The sequence below is a fragment of the Heloderma suspectum genome, chromosome 6 (assembly GCF_057233095.1).
Source record: "Heloderma suspectum isolate Gila_16-S chromosome 6, 16-S_ref, whole genome shotgun sequence".
In the NCBI taxonomy this organism is placed as follows: Eukaryota; Metazoa; Chordata; class Lepidosauria; order Squamata; family Helodermatidae; genus Heloderma; species Heloderma suspectum.
The window spans coordinates 92045654-92062100 of NC_139463.1; the positions used below are offsets into that span (position 1 = coordinate 92045654).

General features: G+C 44.3%; 1 protein-coding gene across 1 annotated transcript; it reads right to left on the reverse strand.

The window, feature by feature from the left end:
• Positions 1-688: 688 nt before the first annotated feature.
• LOC146341828 (vomeronasal type-2 receptor 26-like) lies at positions 689-6368 on the reverse strand. Its single transcript, XM_084808425.1, has 4 exons — positions 5133-6368; positions 4139-4366; positions 3048-3174; positions 689-1790 (listed from the first exon to the last, which is right to left on the reverse strand). The coding sequence occupies exons 1-4, from the start codon at positions 5949-5951 to the stop codon at positions 880-882; spliced, it is 2085 nt and encodes a 694-aa protein (XP_084664551.1). The 5' UTR covers positions 5952-6368; the 3' UTR covers positions 689-879.
• Positions 6369-16447: the final 10079 nt, after the last annotated feature.

Below are 16447 nucleotides of genomic sequence, written 5' to 3' on the forward strand. Positions count from 1 at the left end.
CCACGCGTTGTGTGGCATCGGGTTGGGGGTGACACTGGAAGGTCTACCTCCCCCGGAAGTGGCAGTCCAGAGGGATGGCGAGATCACCGCCACCCCTCAGACTGGGTGTGTTTTCGCCCAAGAAGTGCCAGCTAGCTGCTGACACAGTTAGATGCCCGTCCTAATTACCCCTTTGCAGGTATTTCAATAAATGTGGCCCAATTTTCAACCCAAGCTAGTTGTCTGCATCTTCTTTGGCCCATCTCCGCTCGCAAAAAGTTCACCGCTGGTATACTAAAATGAAGCACTATTAGATAATAAATAGTGCATATTTACTGTGAAAGAAATGGTCTCCTATCTATATAGCCAAGCTGTTTTGAGGCATGGCATTACTCCCATTATTACCCCAGACAAACTAGACATATGCCTGAAGTTAATCATTACCCACTGGACTTATCACTTCACGCACTCAATATTTTCAGTGAGCTTAAACAGAGAGAAAGTTCATGTTGAGTTGAATAGGCTTAAATTAAGTTCAGGTTGTAAGAATATGTAAAGAGAAATGCCTCTTAGCTAAAACTCATTGGTAGCAAAGCCTATATTATGTAAAATACAAACTTTTAGGCTATGTTCCACAGCAGAATTTAAATAAAACCTCTTGTCCATTGGCCACCAACACTCCAAATCCGATGGTACTGGGTTTGTTTTTGATGCTTTTTATTCTTTAAGCAGCTCTTGGTACAACCAAATTAAAAGGCAATGCATGTTTAAACTGTGCTTTGAATGTTTAAACAGAATAAAGTCCTACAACTTCCAGCATTCCCAAGCCAACAATGCTGTCTGGGGAATACTGGGAGTTGTAGGAATTTTTTCAGTCTAAAGATGAATAGAATTGCACCCTTACTTTCTGAAATCATTTCTCCTCATCAGCTGTTCCCTATTGTTCAGCTCAGACTTCAGGACAATAATGTACCACTTGGGGAAAAAGATGCAGCTCAGCAACCCAGCGCTGGAAGTGAAGATTGAGAAGATTTCCACAGCTACCATGTATTTTCCCTTGGTACTCAGGTAGGCTGGGACAAAGGATAACCAAACACTGCAAAAGACCAACATGCTGAAAGTAATAAACTTGGCTTCATTGAAAGTATCGGGTAACTTCCTGGAGAGGAAAGCCACAGAGAAGCTGGCAAGGCCTAAGAAGCCCATGTAGCCCAGGACACAGTAAAACATAGTCACAGAGCCCTCATTGCATTCTAGGACAATTTCATCTGTTCCTGAGTGCATGTCGACATCTGGGAATGGAGGTGAAGTTGTCAGCCACGCAGTACAGATGCCTACTTGAATAAGGGAGCAGGAAAGAACAATGGAGTTGGCCAGGCCTTTCCCCACCCACTTCCTCATTCTCGATCCTGGTTTGGTGGCTAGGAAAGCCAGAACCACGGTGATGGTTTTTGCCAACACAGAAGAAAGTGCCATTGAGAAGATGATGCCAAAAATAGTTTGACGAAGAAGACATGTCAACGTCTGTGGCTGGCCGATGAATAGTATTGCACAAAGGAAGCAAAGCAGGAGGGAGAGAAGGAGAATGTAGGTGATGTTCCTGTTGTTGGCCTTGACAAGAGCAGTGTTGTGATGCTTCATAAATGTCCCTAGCACCAGAAGGGTGATCAAAGAAAAGAAAAGAACACCAATGGCTAAACTGGTCCCCAAAGGTTCTTCATAAGTCAAGAAGGTAACGATTTTGGGAATGCATAAGTTTTTCTCTTTATTTGGATACTGGTCAGCTGGACATGGAAAACAGTCATCTATGTCTAAAAAGAAAGGTGGGGAGAATGTGTATCAATCATAGAAAGTACCATATTGTAAAGCAACTTCAGGGTTGTTGTTTTTTTTCATTTTTAATAAAGCAATTATAATAAGGAATAAATTGAGAAAGATCTTATTACTTCCTCTTGAACTGGTATTATATTCTGTGTTTATGTTTGGGAATAGTTGACCCTAACATTGACACATGATGAGAGCACAGAACCTTTTTTCCGATATTGATTCTACAGGTTATATGTGTTCTCAAGGGAGATGAATTAACTATTTTGGCATGAACTTCACCTAGGACCGGTATTTGTCCTGTGTAAACATTGTGGCTTCCCTGAATCATCTGTCTGTCTGTCTGTCTGTCTGTCTGTCTGTCTGTCTGTCTGTCAGTCTATCCATCCATCTATCTATCTATCTATCTATCTATCTATCTATCTATCTATCTATCTACAATCTGTCATCTATCTATATCACACATATATCTCTCTCCTATCCTTTCTTGTGCCTTGGTTAGTGTGTGGTGGGCTTCTTATTTTCCCAACAGATGTGGCGTCATTGTGTTGTACATCCAACTAGTTTTGCTTTTGCCATGACAGTTGAAGTGATGGATTCTCATGTGGTTAGCATTATATATGCTTATTCCCTTGACTCACTTCTGCATTCTTTATGTTTGTTAGGGTTAAAACAATCATGTATCCTGATATCGGGGGATTTTGACCAATCTTATGCCAATCGTATGGCTTCATCCTCCTTATGGCAGGATGAAGGCAGTCCCTCACTGGGCAAAGAATTGTGGTGCCCCACTTCTGTAATACAATTGCCTTAAGGGAGACAGGTATTTACACCATATTATCTATACACCCCCCCCCCGGGAATTACAAATCAGATTTCAAAGCAAAAGTAATGCCACACTGAACTCCACAAATGCATGGATCTTTCTCTGAAGTAAAAGCAATATGTTTGGGGGATTATTGGAATTTCAGTTCAGTTCACAAATCACTCTGAAGTGCCATGTTCACAAGAAACATGAATGGGACTGCATGTTCTCCAAAAATGTTCTCAAATTCACACAGTTCTATTCACATGTGGAACATTTTCTCTGTTAAGAATACACAACTTTAAAAATGCCCAACATTAGACAAGAGTGCACTTTCCCCATACAAACAAACTGAAACACAGGCCACAAACAAAAATGGGAAGAAGCCAAACCACGTTTGGAAATTAAGTTCAGAATCTCTGCATACTACAACTCTCACCATGCTTATCCGATATCTTCCCTTCCTGACATGGAATGCAGTCGTAGCAGCAGAATGGCTCCCCCTCCTTCTTTTTCTTCTGATAACCAGGGCGACACTTGTCATTGCACATCGAAAGGGGTTGGGCCTATTCCCTCAATTGAAAGAGGAGAATGTTAATCTTCAGAAGCATGGGACTGGAATTCGGAGAGTTCAGGAAAATGTATGTATGTATTTATTCCTTTTTTACAAAACAAATTCTTCCCAAATTACCTAAGCATACTACAAGTGGCCCTGCACTATGGTATACTGAAATGGTTGCTTGTTTCCTGAGCATGACGAGCAGTTTTCTAACTGTGGCAAATGTAGCAAAAGCAATGGGATCCATTGTGTCTATGTGAAGCCTAGCATTGCATGATATCAGGGATCCACTGTTGCATGCCAAACACACTAATGATATGAGGTGTTATGGCTCCTGTGAAGACCACAGACTCCTGGAGATTTAAAGTGAAAGAAAGAAAGATTCATAGTGTGTACACTTGCAGATGTTTGCTTGAACTCCACATGATTTCCCTCACAAGGACAGAGCAATTCTTTTGAGGTTTCTAATGCCAGAGTTGTACAAATGAGCTAAACCTGATATTCAGTGTGTCACTGTAGATAATGGATGGAATCCATAGACACACACACAAACACACACATGCCGCACGGGGGGGGGGGGAGGTCATTCACTGTGGTTTTCAGTACAAAACATTTCAATGTATCATTTCACAAGAGACAACATCCCTCAAAGTCATCACCACTTACTGAGAGCCAGTGTGGTGCTGTGGCTAGAGAGTTGGACTGGGAGTCAGGTGATCCGGGTTCTAGTCCCCACTCGGCTATGGACGCTCACTGGGTGACTTTGGGCCAGTCACTCACTCGCAGCCCAACCCACCTCCCAGAGTTGCTGTTGGGAGGCTAAAATGGAGAGGAGGATAATGTATGCTGCTTCGGGTTCCTCAAGGGGGAAAAACAGTGGGATATAAATGTAATAAATGGAACAATAGTAATAAATAATACCGACCTTGGTATGATTCCCAAATCCCAAGACATCTGCACTGAAGTCCTACCTGGTTAAATGAGCGGTGCCAAACAATGTCATTTTCATGAATCTTCAGAGCTTGATCTGTTGGAGCCTGGGGATCCATCCTTCCAACTTTCACTCTAATGAAGGATTGATTGGGGAATGTGACCCAGTTGATAATATCGAATTCTCCAACTATTTCCCCATTTTCCTTAAACGAAACCATGTCCCCAGCACTGTTGTTAAATGAGACATGTTTCAGAAAATGGTGGAGCTAGATAGAAAAGGAAAACATGCACATTTCAAAGAAAGAAAGAGGGAAGCAGAGAAGAAGGAAAGGAATATTTTGCACAGATAAACACACATGCATGCACGAGGATGCGCACATGCCATGGGTCCCATTGTGTGTCTGTCTTCCTTCCACTGGAAGGTGGTGATCTGAGCTGGTCCACCACTCAGCCATACCTCAGGTCCTGCGCTCTGCAGAAATAATCAAGTTTGTCAGCTGGCTTCTCCAGGGCCAGACTTCGGGGCAGACCAGAGGTGGAAAATGCATAGCAAAATGGAGGTGAGGGGGGTTGTCCTTGCTGTAGATATATTCTGAATGGGATTGCTCCTTTACAGCATCCTATATTCTTGACACAACTCTTTGGAAGATGCACAAGGCATTTGGTGAAATCCATAGCAATTTTAACCAAGGTTCTTACTCTAAGATTCCCTTGGGGGCACCAGCTCATCCTCCTCCCTGCCTGGTACCAAAGGAAGGTGCTGTGGTGCTAGCTGGCCAGTCAAGACAGCATCCCATGGCATCTGTCTTCAAATTAAGATATTCTTCTCTTTTGCTGGAGCAGAACCAATCAGAGACTGCATTTGTTTCTATGCAGGGCAACTGGAGGAAGGAGGAGATTATCCCCTGCGTGTGCCATCTACCCTGCATAGGATAGTCAGAATCCTTCAAGTTCAGGAGTTCCCCACTATCTCTATAGGACTGTGTCCTTCATGTAAAACTGAAAACCACATTAGATGGTTGAAGCCATTACCTGCCATGACTGCATTTTCTCTTTCTCTCCTTCGATGCGTTTTCGTTTGGATGAATACATCATACGTAGAGCGTGAGCCACAGAATAGACAGCATTGTAGATGCTATAGCTGTGACCAGTTACACTCATTGGAAGGATATTCCTAGGAAGGCTCTCAATCATCTCTTCTCCAGTGCAGTTCTCCCCTCCTGTGTTTCCCAGAACAGAATCTGGGAGTACACATTCAAATGCATGTGACCAGAAGTCTCTGATAAATCCATCATCTTTATTGTTGGTAGGGTTTCTACTCTGAAGAAATTCTGGGAAACCTTTAAGTTCACCTGAGTGAACCCCAACAGATATCGCTCCATGGAAGTTCTGTATATTCCACCTGCGTTCTTCCTTGCCATAGGATTTTAACTCCAGCTGGGCTGTCAGAATCCACACTTTCCCCTTTGGCTTTTGTATTGTATCTGCCATTTGTGATAGATTCAGCAGCCATCTTAAGGTCAGCATAGACGGAGCATCTCCATCAAAGACCAATACCGTGGCTTTGCTGTTCATGACTTTCCCATAAATCCCCAGTGCCCAATTCATGAACTCTCCCTTCTCAGCAAGGTAACCTACATTGGTAAACGATTCCATGAAAGCGAAACAAATGCCATTCTGGGAAAATACTGGAAATATGTTCTGCATGAACCATTCTAAATTTACACTATCCACAGCAAGCAACCCAATCCATGTCCATTTGAAGTGGCACAGTAATTTAAGAACTCCCCTGTGCTGATGTGTATCATCGGGGACCATCCGGTACAAGGAACGGACTTGGTTTCGATCCATCCTCACTGGGTCAAATGTGTACAAGAGCTAAAGACAGTTCAGGGAAAGGGAATTGTGGGATATGCATTAAAAAAAAAGAATCAAAATGAAATAGGAGTGTTTAGGGAGCACACTTTCATGGAGGTGTGCATTTTTCAATGAGAGTTCTTAATCCCTAAAGTTAACTGAACTTTTAAAAAAGATTATATTGTGCCATTTTACGCCTGATATTCCTACAAAATCCCATGTGGATTCTTCACTTCCTTACGTTGCTTTTTCCTCACTATTTTATTTCTGTATTTATTTGTGAACTGACTTCTTTCTTCATTAATATGACTTATAAAAATATTAAAAATACTTAAGATTGTAAGAATTACACTTGGTTCATGGAAGGAATATGACAATTACATGATCAGTGGAAGAATTCATTTCTTCAACAATGTACACTGAATATTTTAACCAAGTGGCATCATATCTATCTACCTATCTATCTATCTATCCATCGATCTATCGATCTATCGATCTATCATCATCAGCATCATTGTTTATCTCTACATTCAGTAAACAAACAAAATATTTTGGCTTCACATGTTGTGCTAAGGGCTTTCCAAGTTCACTCAAATGCCAAAATGTGCTGGAGTGTTTGAAGATAGAGTTGGAAGACAGGAAAGCACAGCACAACTTGAGGAAAAGCTGATGAAACATGAGACAAAAGTGATATGAAGGATGGTAGGATCAGCAAGTCGATCAAATCTTTTTCAAAGTGGTAGTAGGGGAAATGCCCTGCAGTCATGGTGACTGGGAATCAGGGATAAATGGATTGGCACAGAAAGTCCATACTGAGATGGTTCCAAGAGAGAGTTCACCTGAGAGGGACGAGTCAGTCCCAAGTGAAGTATTATACGCCAGTTTTGCTGAGGCTGGTGCTAACCATGCCTGTCGCCAGCAATCGACAAAGTTACATGTGCAAAGAAAAGGAATGGGTGAATCAGTGTATATATTTATCAGTTATTTAGTTGATAAATAACTGATTTATACTCCACTTTCTATTAAAGATGGCACTGAAGGCAGTTAACAATAATTAAACCAAGTTTTAAATGAACTGTGTTAAAACAATCATAAAACCAAACAGATTAAAAACAGAATTCAACAAGAAAAGAAATAAATACAGCACCAACCCAATAAAACCCACTCCACCAGTAAACCAGTTTATATGACAAGGGACTAGTTGAATGAAAATATCTTTTCCTGTCACTGGAAGGACAGCAGAGATTGGAGGGAGACAACCTAGCCTCCATCTGCAGGGAATTCCACAGCCTGGAAGCAGCCACTGAGAAGACCCTCTTTTGTGTGCCCACCGAACATGCCTCTGAGAGCGGTGGAACTGAAAGAAGGGAATCTCCGGAAGCTCATAACACCTGGGGATACTTCTATGGGAAACTGCATTAAGTCATGTAGTCTGCTCCCAAGTTGTATGGGACTTCATAGGTCATCTCCTTTCAGTTTTGATCTAATCTGCACTTTGAATCATGTCTGGAAACAGAGCAGTAGCCAGTGAAACAGACCGGAAGCCAGTGAAGTTGCTGTAACAAGGGAGTCATGTGCTCCCTCCCTGTAACCAGCCCCAGTGATGCTTCTGGCTGCAGCATCCTGGATCTGATCAACTGACATTTCTGAACACTTTCAAAGGCAGCTCCACATGGACCCTGTTACCGAAGTAGACATAGGATATAACTAAGGCATGTGTGTGGCCATGGCCTGATCAGACATCTCCAGGAATGGGTGCAATTGATGCACTACACTGAGTGTTGCAAGCTTAACTGTTAAGGTTACAATCCACACCAGCCTCCTACCTGTGGAATTTTGTAAATGTCCAAAACAGCAGTTATCTGGTGAGAGATACCCACAAAAAGCCCCTCAATGATGGCTCTTGGGACTCTATGGATGCCACAGTTGTAGTTGGGGAGAAGTCTGTTCCTCGGGGAAATAAACTGCATCATGGCACGATAGGCCAGCCTATGATTTGAATAGGTGTCATAAATCTCAAATCCCAAAGTGATATTGGGTAAGAGCTGGGGGTTGTCATTGATCTCCTTCACCGCAAATGCCAAGGCCAAGATGTGCTGGTAGTTATCCGTCATTACACTAGAAAGAGATTTTCATTTTGTTTCACAGACATGTTATGTACTTAGTAAATATCTTGCATTGTGATGTGCATCTTCTTATTACCATTTGTAGTTCCAATTTTAAATTCCGTATATTAAGAGGGGTTGGACTTGATGGTCTTATAAGCCCCTTCCAACCCTTCTATTCTATGATTCTATGATTCTATGATTCTATGATTCTATGATTCTATGCGTCTATGCTTCTATGAGTACATTCTTTCGCAGAGAAGCTTCACACATGCTGACTCTGAACACATATATCACATGCCTGCTGTCTGAATTTCCATTTCCCCACATCTTGGCTCACAATCTGTGATGATTCCAGAAGCAGCCACACTGGACTCTGGTGGGACCAGGAGAATACTCTGGCAAAGGTTACAAAGCCTAGTAAATGTGTGCATCCCTCCTCTGCTGATTTGATCAATAGAAGTCGCTCCCAGGTAAGTAAAGAAATAATCACAATGCCATCCAGAATACAAACCACCACACACACCGGAGTCACAAGGGTTATGTTTCAAATTGGCCAGTCCATTGTCTCTGTGGGTAATATACCCCAATCTTGAAACTCTCCACATCCTAAATAGCAGGTCCAGCATGTCCTGAGCACCCAGCTGACACCTTTGTTTAATTGACTACTCTGCGCTGTACAGATATTACCCTGAATAACCAACTAGAGATAAATTAATCAAAGGAAAAGGAACCTCTGTGAACTTCCTTTCAGTCCGAGAAGCAAGCAGGGGTGCTCAGGTGGAGCTTGGCATGTCTGACCAGTTTAGGAGGAGGGGATGTCTCAGTATTGGGGAATGTTTTGTTTGTTTGTTTTGATGCAACCTGACTCCAGCCCAGCATCATTAGGGGTGCACAAAAGTCCCTTACCTGTCCTCGAAGCTTTTCGCGGTGGGGGGGAGGCGCTTCGCTCCTCCCCCCGCGAAGTTCAGGCCGGGGGGTGAGGCTTCCTGCCTCGCCCGACCGAAATTCAGGCCGGGGAGGAGGCGCCTTGCCTCACGTGGCAGCGAACTAAACAGTTAAAAAATAATGCCCCCGGGATAGGCTACGTGACGATTAACGTAGCCTATCACGGCTAGATCTGCAAAGTCAGCCATGATACGCTATGTAAATCGTCATGTAGCCTATCACAGGTGACTTTAAAAAAAAAAAAAAGTGTGTATGCAAATGGCGGCCCCCATAGGGAGCCGCCATTCGCGTTCCTTATTTGGTCGCTGTAGTCGACGTAAATCTTTACGTAGACTACAGCAAAAATAAGGGCAACGCAAATAGCGGGGTCGGCAAGGCATATCCTTTCATTAGTGTCTATTAATCTGTACTTGAATAGTTGTATAGAACCCTGTTGTGTCGTTTAGTCGTCTAAGGGGCACTGGAGTGCCCCTTTACTTAAGTTGAGTCACACACAAAAATGTTCCTCTGTTATAAGTAGGGATGGACGAACGGGACTTACCTTGTCCCGCAGCTTGCTTCGCTGTGGGGGGGAGGCGCTTCGCTTCTCCCCCCAAAGTTCAGACAAGGGGGGGAGGCGCTTCGCCTCGCCCAGCCGAAATTCATGCCGGGGGGGGAGGCGCCCCGCCTCCCCGGCCGCAAAAGAAAAAAAAATAAAAACCCGTTATACGGTTCATGATAGTGAACGCGATTTGCATTCCCTTATTTTCGCCGTAGTCTACGTAAATCTTTACGTAGACTAGACATGCCAAAATAAGGAACGCAAATGGCAGCGCCCATGGGCCGCCGCCATTTGTGTGCGTGCTTTTTTTTTTTTTCCAAAGCCACCCGTGATAGGCTACGTGACGATTTACTTAGCCTATCATGGCTGACTTTGGAAATCTAGCCGTAATAGGCTACGTAAATCATCACGTACCCTATCACGGGTGTGTGTGTTGTTCTTTTTCTTTACTTTTTTATTTTGTAATGGCAGCGGCGGCAGCCGGTCGGGAGACTAGACGCTGCCCCTGCCCCCGCTGAAATGCCGCCGAAACGCCACCGGGACCCGCTGCTGAGAGAGACATTTGGCCATGGTAAGTCCCATCCCGGGGGGCGCCGGGGGGCCGGCGGAGAATTTCCCCAACACTCTCGGGGGGCCGAATGCGTCGGCACTCGTCCTCCCGAAGATTCGTGGAGAAATTCTCCGCCATCCCTAGTTATAAGCCTCGGAATGCTACTGATTATAACGATGACATCTGTAGAACTAACTACCTGAAAGAGCACATCCTCCATCTACCTGCAGGGGTACATACTTGTGCAAAATGTCAAACCAGTTTGAGAGACATAGCAAGTTAAACTGTTCTGGAACTGGACACATTTGTATTTCCTACTCCAAGTTATGGCTCATCATAAAATATATTTCTTTCAACTGTGATAAAAACAATCACTGTGCATTAGTCTGTCTTGTTGAGGAGGTGTGTTTTTCATTGTTTTGGTGATATTCTGAGCAGTGGGTCAAACATTATTAAAGGTTTTTTTGCCCCTTTAAAACATATGGAAGCAACTGCTGGCAAAGCTATGTCAGGCACGCTCAGTTCCACTCTGAAGTTAGAATGCTGACTACTTCAGAGGAATTCTTTTGCATTGTAAGCAAGCACAACTTGTGACATTGCACAACATCATTCCTGAGCATCAGGCATGGCACTTAAGACATCAGACTTAGCTTCCAGTTTCCTGGCTTTGTGTATCTTGAGCCAACACGAGATAATCTTAACTCTGGTCCTAGAATGGCAGGTTTATTAACCGTTGAATTACTATTAGGTATTTGAAGCATTTTCATGCTGCTCCTTAGCCAAGGAGGCTCCCAGAGCATCTTACACATAATCAATTATGCAAGACATTCCCTGTCCACTGGTTTGCAATCTTAAAAGACACAATATACAAGGGAAAAGGAATGCGGTTAGAAGAGGGTGGAGGGAAGCCACGAAACAGCAATTCTTTCAGCAAGGCTGGTTTAATACCCCTGCTTTCACCTCTTGTCTCCTTCATTAGAGTATGAACTGGCTTCTGGTATATAGAGGTATACATTTTAATAACTTACCTAACATTTTCAAATATTGTCCTAGGAGGTATTTTGTTGAAGGCATTTGGAGAAGAGTTAACCATGCTTTGATACAGGAGGCCACTGAAGATGAATTCTCCCGCTTGAAAATACCTTTGAAGAATAGGCAGGGGATCCCATATTCCACAGTTAACAACGTGAGGTTTGCACACAACTTGTGGGAGGATTGTCAGCTGCAATGCCACTAAAACCAACATCCTAACTTCAGCAAATCCACCTTATGTTCACAGAACCTCTGTTACGGTTACCAATGATCAAAATGACCCAATTTGAGTGGTTGTTTCATATGCTGATAGACATGAATTCTCCAGCAAAGGAGATCGTTACCTTGTCGTGGTGCTGGAGCTTGAGCACCTCAGTGACGTTATGAGCTAAACCATGAAGGGACACCCAAGACGGGAAGGTCATGGCAGAGAGGTCAGACTAAATACGATCCCTGGGGAAGGAAACGGCAACCCACCCCAGTATTCTTGCCATGAAAACTAAATGGATCAGTACAACCAGAGATATGTCGGTATACCATCGGAAGATGGGACTCCCAGGTCAGAAGATGGTCAAAATGCTACTGGGGAGGAACAGAGGATAAGTTCAACTAGCCCCAGATGTGATGACGCAGCTAACTCAAAGCTGAAAGGATGGCTAGCAGCCGATGGTGCTGGTGGTGAACGACGAATCCGATGTCCTAAAGATCAACACACCATAGGAACCTGGAATGTAAGATCTATGAGCCAGGGCATATTGGATGTGGTTATTGGGGAGATGTCAAGATTAAATATAGACATTTTGGGTGTCAGTGAACTGAAATGCACTGGAATGGGCCACTTCACATCAAATGACCACCAGATCTACTACTGTGGACAAGAGGACCACAGAAGGCATGGAGTAGCCTTCATAATTAATAATGATGTGGCTAAAGCAATGCTTGCATACAATCCAAACAATGATAGAATGATCTCAATTCGAATTCAGGGTAAGCCATTTCACATCACAGTGATCCAAATATACGCCTCAACTACAGATGCTGAAAAAGCAGAAGTAGATCAGTTCTATGAGGATCTGCAGCACCTACTGGATAGTACACCAAACAAAGATGTTATTTTCATTACAGGAGACTGGAATGCTAAGGTGGGTAGTCAAACGACACCAGGAATTACAGGCAAGCATTGTCGGGGAGAACAAAATGAAGCAGGACATAGGCTGATAGAATTTTGCCAAGGCAACTCACTGTGCATAACAAACACTCTCTTCCAACAACCTAAGAGACAACTTTGTACATGGACTTCACCAGACGGTTGACACTGAAATCAGATTGACTACATCCTTTGTAGCTAAAGGTGGAGGACATCTATGCAGTTGGTAAAAACAAGACCTGGAGCTGATTGTAGTTCAGATCATGAACTTCTAATTGCACAATTTAGAATCAGACTAAAGAGAATAGGGAAGACCCACAAATCAGTTAGATATGAGCTCACTAATCTTCCTAATGAATATGCCGTGGAGGTGAAGAATAGATTTGGGAATGGATTTAGTAGAAAGGGTCCCGGAAGAACTATCGACAGAAGTTCGCAACATTGTTCAGGAGGCAGCAACAAAAAATGTCACAAAGAAAAAGAAAACCAAGAAGGCAAGATGGTTGTCTGCTGAGACACTGGAAGCAGCCCAAGAAAGAAGGAAAGCAAACGGCAACAGTGATAGAGGGAGATATGCCCAATTAAATGCAAAATTCCAGAGGTTAGCCAGAAGAGATCAGGAATTATTTTTAAACAAGCAATGAATGGAAGAGGAAGAAGATAATAGAATAGGAAGGACAAGAGATCTCTTCCAGAAAATTAGAAACATGGGAGGTAAATTCAATTTCAAATTTTTCCAATCTGTTGAATGACCAACAGATTGGAAAAAATCAACTTATACTTGGGATGGACGAAAGTCCCTTACCTGTTCTCGAAGCTTGCTTCGAGGTGGGGGGGAGGCGCTTCGGTTCTCCCCCCGAAGTTCAGGCGAGGGGGGGGAGGCCCCACGACTCGCCCGGACGCAACTCAGGCCGGGGGGGAGGTGCCCATCCCTCGCTGGCGAAATTCAGGCTGGGTTGAAGCGCCCCGTCTACCCGGCCGCGAAAAAAAAGTAAAACACACACACACCCGTGATAGGCTACGTAATGATTTACGTAGCCTATCACTCTAGATTTCCAAAGTCAGCCGTGATAGGCTACATAAATCGTTATGTAGCCTATCATGGGTGACTTTGAAAAAAACAGAAAGTGCATACGCAAATGGCGGTTCCCATGGGTACCGCCATTTGCATTCCTTATTTTGACACATCTAGTCTATGTAAAGATTTACGTAGACTACGGTGAAAATAAGGACAACACAATTAGCGTTCCCTTATTTTTGCTGTAGTCTATGTAAATGTTTTCGTAGACTAGACGTGCCAAAATAAGGAATGCAAATGGTGGCGCCCATGGGCCGCCGCCATTTGCGTACATGCATTTTTTTTTTCAAAGTCACCCGTGATAGGATACATGATGATTTACATAGCCTATCATGGCTGACTTTGGAAATCTAGCCATGATAGGCTACGTAAATCGTTATGTAGCCTATCACGGGTGTGGTTTTTTTTTTGCAATGGTGGTGGCGGCAGCCAGTCGGAAGACTGGCCGCCGCCCCCCCCCGCTGAAACGCCGCCGTACTGCCTCCGGGACCCGCCGCCGAGAGGGACATTCGTCCATGGTAAGTCCCATCCCGGGGGGGGGGGCGCGGCGGAGAATTTCCCCACCAATTTCGGGGGGCTGAATGCGTTGGCATTCGGCCTCCTGAAGATTCGGGGAGAAATTCTCCACCATCCCTTTATCCCCATACCAAAAAAGGGAAGCACCAAAGAATGTTCAAACTATTGAACAGTGGCACTTCTTTCACATGCCAGTAAGGTAATGCTCAAGATCTTGCAAGGTAGACTCCAGCAAGTCATGGAATGAGAATTGCCAGATGTACAAGTTGGGTTTCAAAAAGGCAGAGGAACTAGAGACCACATTGCCAATATCTGCTGGATAATGGAGAAAGCCAGGGAGTTTCAGAAAAACATCTATTTCTGTTTTATTGGCTATTCTAAAGCCTTTGACTGTGTGGATCATAACAAATTGTGGCAAGCTCTTGGTGGGATGGGGATACCAAGTCATCTTGTCTGCCTCCTGAGGAATCTGTATAACGACCAAGTAGCAACGGTAAGAACAGAGCACAGAACAACGGACTGGTTTAAGATTGGGAAAGGCGTACGGCAGGGTTGTATACTCTCACCCTACCTATTCAACCTGTACACAGAACACATCATGCAACGTGCTGGGCTTGATGAAGCCAAGGCTGGAGTTAAAATTGCTGGAAGAAACATTAACAATCTCAGATATGCAGATGATAGCACTTGGATGGCTGAAAGTGAGGAGGAGCTGAGGAACCTCATGATGGAGGTGAAAGAAGAAAGTGCAAAAGCTGGGTTGAAGTTAAACCTCAAACAAACCAAGATTATGGCAACCAGCTTGATTGATAACTGGCAAATAGAGGGAGAAAACGTGGAGGCAGTGACAGACTTTGTCTTTCTAGGCACAAAGATTACTGCAGATGCTGACTGCAGCCAGGAAATCAGAAGACGTTTACTTCTTGGGAGGAGAGCAATGAGAAATCTCGATAAAATAGTGAAGAGCAGAGACATCACACTGACAACAAAGGTCCGCATAGTTCAAGCAATGGTATTCCCCGTAGTAACCTCTGGCTGCGAGAGCTGGACCATAAGGAAGGCTCAGCAAAGGAAGATAGATGCTTTTGAACTGTGGTGCTGGAGGAAAATTCTGAGAGTGCCTTGGACTGCAAGAAGATCAACCCAGTCCATACTCCAGGAAAGAAAGCCAGACTGCTCACTTGAGGAAAGGATATTAAAGGCAAAGCTGAAGTACTGGCCACATCATGAGAAGACAGGATACCCTGGAGAAGATGCTGATGCTAGGGAAAGTGGAGGGCAAAAGGAAGAGGGGCCAACCAAGGGCAAGATGGATGGATGATATTGTGGAAGTGACGGACTCGACCTTAGGGGAGCTGGGGGTGGCGACGGCTGACAGGAAGCTCTGGCGTGGGCTGGTCCATGAAGTCACAAAGAGTCAGAAGCGACTGACCGAATAAACAAAAAAGGAATGAAGTGCAGACTCTAAATGAAAAATATCAGTAATCAGTTTGATGGAGACTTGTCCATTTCTCATCCCCAGCCTTTGTACCCAGTGATGCTGGGGAATATTTAATAATCTCTCCCAAACTCCTTTATTTCTTCTGTTGTTGGCCACTGAAACTCCACAGGGGATTGTATAAGGAGCAGACTTAATCACAGTCCTTTTCATAATTACACGGGACTGAACTCAGAAGTTCTATATTCCTGCTTGTATTGCTGAAGAACATGTTTTCTCATGTCTCAAAATAATTGTTATCTCTCCAATAGCTGGATAGAAATGAACCACAGGAAGACCAGCAATTATAGATATTCTGGAGCCATAGATGAAATGGGTTTCATTGGTGGCAGGAGAGTCCTGCCTGGGTCAATCTATGTTCCTAAACTTAAGGCCATCCCACTGGTTCTACATCACTCAGGAAACCATGGAGGTCCATAGTCATAGCTGACTTCTTGCTCTCTCTATGTGGAATCTCTGGCACTCCAGGGGTTAGATCCAGATTGAAGCTGGATCAACCGTCCTGGAAGAAGTAGATTTCCACACTGTGTACTTCCCAAAGCAGCCCCCAAAGCCCCTTGAAAATGCTGCACAGAGTCAGGAGACACAAGGGTTGAGCTATGGGGTGTGGGGGTAAGGACAGGGATCCCGAAATATCTCAAGGAACGTCTCTTCCTCCTATGGAAGGCAGAACCTGGATCAAATCCTAGATGGTCTTGGACTCCAACTCCCATTTGCCCCAACCAGCATGTTCCATACATTTGCTGGGAGTTGTTGTCCAGGAACATCTGGAGGACACAGGTTCCCTACTCCTGCTAACAGAACCTCTTCTGGGATGACATTAGGTATGGACGGAACACTTACTTCCATTCCGTTCTCTTTCCACTGGGGGGAGGCGCTCCATCCCTCCTCCCGGAATCTTCGACGATCCGGTCCTCACCCCATGATCCTGCCCTGCTGGCTCCGCTGCACGGCCAAGCTGCAGAGCCGCCGGCCAGCTCCGGCTAGGGATGACAGAGAATTCCACCACAGATCTCGGTGAGGCCGAATGCCAGTGCATTCAGCCCCCTGAAATCTGTAGCAGAATGGCCTGCCC

Excerpts from the sequence above, each read along its gene's own strand:
- LOC146341828 (XM_084808425.1), bottom strand. The coding sequence starts at position 5,951 with ATGGATCGAAACCAAGTCCGTTCCTTGTACCGGATGGTCCCCGATGAT. Across the intron at positions 4,367-5,132 it reads AGAAAATGCAGTCATGGCAG|CTCCACCATTTTCTGAAACA; the intron begins GTAATGGCTTCA and ends TTTTCTATCTAG. Across the intron at positions 3,175-4,138 it reads GGCACCGCTCATTTAACCAG|GCCCAACCCCTTTCGATGTG; the intron begins GTAGGACTTCAG and ends TTGAGGGAATAG.